This window comes from Amblyomma americanum, chromosome 3, assembly GCF_052857255.1.
Source record: "Amblyomma americanum isolate KBUSLIRL-KWMA chromosome 3, ASM5285725v1, whole genome shotgun sequence".
Classification (NCBI taxonomy): Eukaryota; Metazoa; Arthropoda; class Arachnida; order Ixodida; family Ixodidae; genus Amblyomma; species Amblyomma americanum.
In genome coordinates, this window is record NC_135499.1 from 161,206,138 (window position 1) to 161,213,321 (window position 7,184).

General features: G+C 50.6%; 1 protein-coding gene across 1 annotated transcript; it reads left to right on the top strand.

Moving 5' to 3' along the window:
• The first annotated feature begins 2,101 nt into the window (after positions 1-2,101).
• On the top strand, positions 2,102-6,346 carry LOC144125292 (uncharacterized). The gene is made up of 2 exons (XM_077658547.1): positions 2,102-2,601; positions 5,702-6,346. Exons 1-2 carry the CDS (start codon positions 2,141-2,143, stop codon positions 5,916-5,918), a joined length of 678 nt encoding a protein of 225 aa, XP_077514673.1. The 5' UTR covers positions 2,102-2,140; the 3' UTR covers positions 5,919-6,346.
• Positions 6,347-7,184: the final 838 nt, after the last annotated feature.

Genomic DNA, 7,184 nt, shown 5'->3' on the forward strand with positions numbered 1-7,184 from the left:
CAGCTTAGATACCCTGTATTGACTTTGAGCGGGTTATCAAGGCTCGTCAAAATTCACTCCTCATGTGCCTTGCGATGCATTATTGTAGTGCAAGCCTGAAGGCAGTGACGTTCCTTAGTATTGCTTGCGTTTGCTTTTATCTCAGTTCGACCGGTTTGTGCACGTAACGCATGCACATGATTTTTAACACCCCGTCCTTCTTTCTGAATGGCTGCCGCTCGTTCCGTTTTACGTCCTCCGCAGCCTCTAACAAAGCATGTTGGCTTCCGAAGCCACATTTCTTCTCCCATTAAGACTTCGCAGTGTATCAGCAGATGCCACGTTCTAAACTCGCCATTTATTGCCCAGCTTTCATTACGTGATCGTATCGCGCTTTGCTGAAAGTACCTTCTCATATTCCTGTCGAATATTTACCTAGTTTGCGTTAGGAGTTTTTGGGAAGTGTGTGCAAAGGGAGGGGTTGGGGAAGGGTTGGGGGGGGGGGGGGGGAGTGTTTTCAAATGTGTAGACAAATATCTCCTAGTCGTTGTGGCAGCCGTAGATTTCAACCTTAAAATTAAAGAACATGGAATCGTATGAGAGCGACCTTAGCTAGCAACTACTAATTGTGTTCGTGTAAACTACACTCGTGTTCACAAGCACAGCTTTGTCATGCTACGCAGTTATGACCACATCTGGGCTGGCCACCTCGAATCCCAGCTCCGTGGCTGCGAGTCCGAGGAGCTGCCCAGTGCCGGAAGTGACCTCATCGCTGACACAATGAAAAACAAAAGGGCCGCCAGCACAGTCCTCGGCGAGTGGCACACGATCCACCATCTGAATCGCGAGGCCCGCGGCCATAGTTCGGTGCTGCAACACCAATAGGCGGCCGCTTCGGGGTTGGGGCTGCTGTGTTTCGATACGAGATCACGGACGGCCAGCCCAACCCCGAGAAGCGGGTTCCCGCGCGCGTCGCTGCTCTGACACCGGAGCTCGTCGGACAGCGACAGTTCGAACAGGCGCGCTGCCTGGAGATTTTTTCATCATCGATCTCCGTCTGGACTGAGTTCTCCCAGCACTTCTGGCGAAGCCGGAGTGCTTCCTATTTACCTGATCGCAGAGCATAACTGCTATATTCTTGTTTGTTTATCTTGCGTAGCAAACGAGAAATCGTCCAAACTTAATATTCGATTAATTGTTATTATTTATAACAAAAAATCATTTTGTGGCCGTGTTCAAGAGCCCGATCGTATCAACTGTGCACCGACGCTTTGGGAACTGTGCCATGGGCAAGATGGTGTGTACGGGGCTACGGATAACGCCAAGGAACCCACTGCCGCTTGGAAGGGGCATGCACCTCTTCAACTGGACCTCATGGCCCGCCACTCTCAGCATGCCATTTATAGCAACCCCGAGTGCGGTGTCTCGTAATACCAGTGGTGTTGACACTTTGTGAACGTGGAGCATTTTTCTTTGTTTATAGCCGTGCTCCTCGCGAATTGAGTCGAATGAGCCTGTAATCGAGAAGCAGTGTCACCGGTTGACTCCTATGTGGCACTGGGATGCTTCCAAGCGGGTTCTGCGAGACCCCACGGCAGACTTCCACGATTCATAGGGTTTGCGCAACACATCCTAACAAGCGCGAGTGCGAAAACCACCGTGAGGCAGAGATTAGTAAGGCAATGATTTTTTGGGGAACTGACATTGCGGCTATTTCCGCCGGGTCGAAACAAACTACCTGGTTCGCACACAGTAAATGTGAAGCTGCCATGGCCGTTTGTTGTGCCTCTCGACGTCGCTGCTTCTTGATCGCGGACTCTGGGCATATTGCATTCTATCTCGCGGTTGAGCCACAAGTACCACGACTTCAACCGGACAGTGGCAGCCCGCTGTGGAGTCGAGTAATAAACTGCGTGCGAGTAGCGTGCCTGCATTGTACTCTATTGTGTCGCACAATGCCCTTAGAATAAGGCTGCGCGTTATCAATTGCTTCCAGTTACGGCTCTCGAAAAATAAAAACTAGTTCTGTGTTGTGTGATGTCAGAGCACGTCTGGGACACAGGAGAGGCCTTACGCTTCCCATGCACTTTCAAAAACTGTTATGGCCAGTGTGGTAGATTGTGCAGTCACGCACTGTGACGTAGGTGTGCCACAAGAGAGCATGCGCCAGTTCTGTGCCTGTGTTGCTATCACCGGTTGTGCTGATAACGGGCCACCGCCGCAGCTATTTAAGCAGTCGTGTTCTTGGAATAAAGCGCTTTTGATTCTGTGCATTGTGACTCACGCGTCAGTCTGTTACAGTGGCGACGAGGCACGGTCGAACCCGTGCAAGGGCCTGTTGGTCGGCGACATGGCTTTCGGCAGTCGCATTGGAGAGTTCGACCTCAGTGAAAATTCATCGTGGGTAGATTATGTCGAGCGCATTGAGTTATCGTGCGCAGCTAACAAGCTCACAACGGATGACGACAAACGAGCTGTGTTGCTCAGTTGCTGTGGGCCAGAGACGTACTCCCTCATAGCAACCCTCGTCAAGCCTTCGCGGCCACCCAACGTGGGCTATCAAGTCATCGTCGACGCAGTGAAGAAGCATATCAACCCGAAGCCATCTGAACTATACTCGAGGTACGTCTTTTCGAAGCGCGACCAACAAGACGGAGAGGGCGTGGCTGACTATGTCACTGCTTTGCGCAAGTTATCCGAGAACTGCGGATTTGGCGGTACAAAAATTCCGTTAGAGGAAATGTTGCGTGACCGTCTGGTTTTTGGAATTTCGGACAGTGTGGTTCAACAGCGTTTGTTGGCGGAAAAGGATCTGACGTTTGAGACGGCATACGAGTTAGCAGTAACGGCGGAAACGACTGCCAAGCAGCAAAAAGCAATGAGGAGCAATGCACAAGAACCCGAGTTCCAGCAGGAGTTGACGGCGGAAGTAGGAAGGGTGGCGAGCATGAAGAAACCAGAAAGACAGCGGCGTTGTTTTCGCTGTTTGGCAGCCCATTCAGGATGGCGGTGCAGATACAAAGATTCTGTGTGCTTCAGCTGCGGTGGAAAGGGACACTTATCAAAAGCATGCCGAAAAAAGCAAGCAGAAGTGGAAATGCAGCTGGATGATATGGAACATGCTGTGAAGAGCGAGTACGACGAGTCGTTCAGTATCAGCCAAGTAAAAAGTGGGACGCCAAAGTACGTCATCGCTGTAGAGATTGGGAAGGAAAGCGTGCCTATGGAAGTAGATTCTGGAGCTGCCAGGTCTATTATTAGTGTGAACAAATTTCAAAAGCTGCAAGTGGCGAAACAGATCAAGCTGGAAGATTGCAACACGCAACTCGTTACCTGGACGAGGGAAGGTCTCGACGTGCTGGGAAAAGCGTCCGTGCCCGTGAAGTTCAAAGGCAGAGAATTTAAGTTGCCACTACTTGTAGTGAAAAAAGAGGGAAACACTCTTCTAGGCCGGGATTGGTTCCAGCCACTGGAAATCAGCATAGCTGGCCTTTACAGCGTCCACGCCAGAGCAGAAGGCATTTTGGAAAGGTTTCCAGAGGTGTTCAGTGACACGTTTCCAGGGGCTGCCCTACCCCGCATCCACATCGAACTCAAGGAGGGCGCCCAAGCCAGGTTCCTGAAATGTCGTAGCATTCCGTTTGCGATGAGGGAGGAAGTCGTGGCAGAGCTTAACCGCTTGGTAGAGCTGGGAATTCTACAACCCACTCAGTATTCCGACTGGGCAACGCCAATCGTCGTGGTGCGGAAAAAAAACGGCTCCCTCAGAATATGCGGGGATTATCGAAGCACTGTGAACCAGGCCGTCAAAAGCAATGTGTACCCACTTCCGACAAGCAAAGAACTTTTTGCGAGGTTAGGAAGGGGGCGTGTTTTTTCCAAGCTGGATCTGACGCAGGCCTATCAGCAACTGTTGGTAGATGAAGAAACGGCAGAGTTGCTCACGATTAACACCGTGCAGGGGCTATACAAGGTTTGTCGTCTGCCGTTCGGCGTGTCCGTTGCTCCTGGTGTTTTTCAAAGAACCATGGACACCGTGTTGGCTGGAATGCCGCACGTAGCGACATACCTAGACGACATCCTGATTGCCAGTGAGTCGATTGAGGAGCATGAAAGGATGTTGGCTGAAGTCCTCAGCCGCTTGGCCAAATCGGGTCTCAGAGTTCAAGCGGAAAAGTGCGAATTTTTCAAGAAGAGTCTTGAGTTTCTAGGGCATCGGATTGACGCAAAGGGCATCTACCCCTCCAAGGTCAAGGTCGAGGCCATCCACCAAGCTCCTGCACCCAAGAACAAAAAGGAACTGCAAGCCTTTTTGGGTATGATAAATTTCTATAATAGGTTCTTGAAGGGAAGAACCGAAGTAGCGGAAAAGCTGTATCGTTTGTTGGATAGCCACGTAGCATGGAACTGGGGTGCAGAGCATATGGAAGCGTTTGAGAACCTGAAGAAGTTGCTAACGTCTAACTCATTGCTGGTGCATTTTAACACGGATGTCCCGTTAGTGTTGTCATGCGACGCATCATCTGTGGGTGTAGGAGCCGTTTTGGCTCATCGCGACAGCAAAGGAAATGAGCAGCCTGTGGCGTATGCGTCCAGAACGCTATCTAGGGCGGAGCGCAATTATGCTCAGATTGACCGTGAGGCCCTTGCCGTGGTTTTTGGGGTTCGACATTTTCACCAATACCTTTGTGGGCGAGATTTCCTCATTATCACGGATCACAAACCCTTGCTAGGAATTTTCCAGAGGCAGAAGCAAATTCCGGCGGTTATTTCTCCCCGCATGTTACGGTGGACGCTAATGCTGTCGGCATACGATTACGTCATCGAGTACAGGAAAACCAAGGACCATGGAAACGCCGACTGCCTAAGCAGGTTACCGGGCCCCTTAACCCGCCAAGAGACCGAGGCGCCAGGCGACATACTCCTTCTGGAAGCTGTGGAGTACCCTCCAGTGAGCGCAATGGAAGTGGCAGCTTTCACCAGGGGTGATCCCCTGCTGTACCAGGTGAAGCAATGGATCCTGGAGGGCTGGCCGCGAGAACGGGTAGCCCTGAAGTATTCTGCATATTGGGTAAGACAAAACGAGTTGTCCGTACATCGTGACTGTGTACTCTGGGGGAGCCGCGTAGTTATTCCAGAGGCACTGCAGAAGCAAGTTCTAAGCCTTATGCATGCTAACCATCCAGGAGTGACGGCCATGAAGGCAATCGCGAGGTCGTACGTGTGGTGGCCGAAGATGGACGAAAAGATCGTCGAGTTTGTGAGGCACTGCACGCCATGCCAGGAAAACAGGCAGAGTGAACCAAGGACACCAACGCATTTCTGGACTAAGCCTGAACGACCGTGGAGTAGAATACACGTGGATTTCGCAGGACCCGTCCAGGGCGTGTTTTTTTTGGTGGTCGTAGACGCCCTGTCAAACTGGGCCGAAATTGAAGTGATGCCGTCTCTCCAGTCATCTGCAGTAATTGAAAAGTTTCGCAAAATGTTTGCAACACATGGTTTGCCCGACTTGGTTGTGTCGGATAATGGCACCGCTTTTGCAAGCAGAGAAACTCAGGCTTTCCTGAAACTGAATGGTATACGCTATATGTATGCGGCGCCGTACCACCCGGCGAGCAACGGAAGGGCGGAGCGGATGGTCCGAGAACTGAAGTGTGCGTTACGGAAACAGAGACAGGGCACCGTATTATGCAAGGTTGCACGATTTCTATTCAAACAGCACTCTACGCCGCACGCCGAGACCGGGAAATCTCCAGCCGAAGTCATGCTGGGCCGGAAGTTCAGGACCGCCCTATCCAGCCTTCGCCCGGATGAGAGTGACGCAAGCTGCCTTCGGCAGCCGCCACCACGAGGTTTCCAGTCTGGGGACGCCGTGTACGCGCGGAACTTCCGGCCAGGGCCCAAGTGGTTGTTTGCACGCGTGTCGCGACCGATAGGCCACGTCATGTACGAGCTGAGTACGGCAGACGGAGCTGTGCACCGACGCCACCGCAACCACGTTCGCAGAGCATGGTGCTCTGATCCCCGGACAACAGACCAGCAAACCTGTCCCTCGTTCGCTCTGCCGTCTATGTCAAGCCGCGCACTGGGACCTCCGGAGCCCGAGACGTCTCAGCCGCTCCGGCGTTCCACTCGCCAACGTAACCCAGTGCGACGTTACGGCATCGATGACTAAGGGGGAAGGGATGTGGTAGATTGTGCAGTCACGCACTGTGACGTAGGTGTGCCACAAGAGAGCATGCGCCAGTTCTGTGCCTGTGTTGCTATCACCGGTTGTGCTGATAACGGGCCACCGCCGCAGCTATTTAAGCAGTCGTGTTCTTGGAATAAAGCGCTTTTGATTCTGTGCATTGTGACTCACGCGTCAGTCTGTTACAGCCAGTTTTCTCAGCAACTACATTACATAGCCTATTCAGCATTGCTTTTCCTTTCCATTCCGTTCTCTTTTAACATTAGTAGAATTCTGGCTTTTTTTTGCAAATATGCACAGCTTTGTAACTTTATGCTTCATGCTTTTTTCTTAGGTTAAATGATTTCTGGATAATGAATGCCTACTCAGTAGATGTCTACCGTTGTATTTCAGCATTTTTCCAACTCTCTGCAGATAAAAATGCGATTAAAACAGCTTTAATTTTTTATTTTTCTAATTGATAAAAATAGAAAAAATTTCAGGTATTTAAGGCTGAAAACAAAAACATTAATTTCATTTTTAAAGCAATAGGCATTGATGCATGTACTCCGCAAAACCGCAAACTACGAGCCATGTATTCAATACAAGGGTTAATTTACTTCTCTTTGCATGTCTGTTAGCTTGTGTGGCCCCTTTTCAGAACTCTGTAACACCTCTTCCAATGCAGTACTTTAGAAAGCCCTCCATCCACCTTATTCAATTATTTATATCTCTACTGACTTGTTATGTTACCACGGCTGCCACAGGACTACGACTCGGGCCATATGCTCTCATCATTAGGTGTGAGACGACAGCTCAGAAATGAGCATTCTAAGCAGGGCAGTGAAATCCGTGTGTGCTCGCTTACGCCGTTGTTCTCTAAATTCCTGCACTTTTTACTGGTATTATTCTGAAATAGTTTCTCTGGGGTGTTGACAAAAGCCATCTATTTCCTATCTTGCCAACCATGCAACGAATACAAATCATATCAATCGCAGCCAGTGAGTAAAACCTCGCCAGCAGCAGCCAGCAG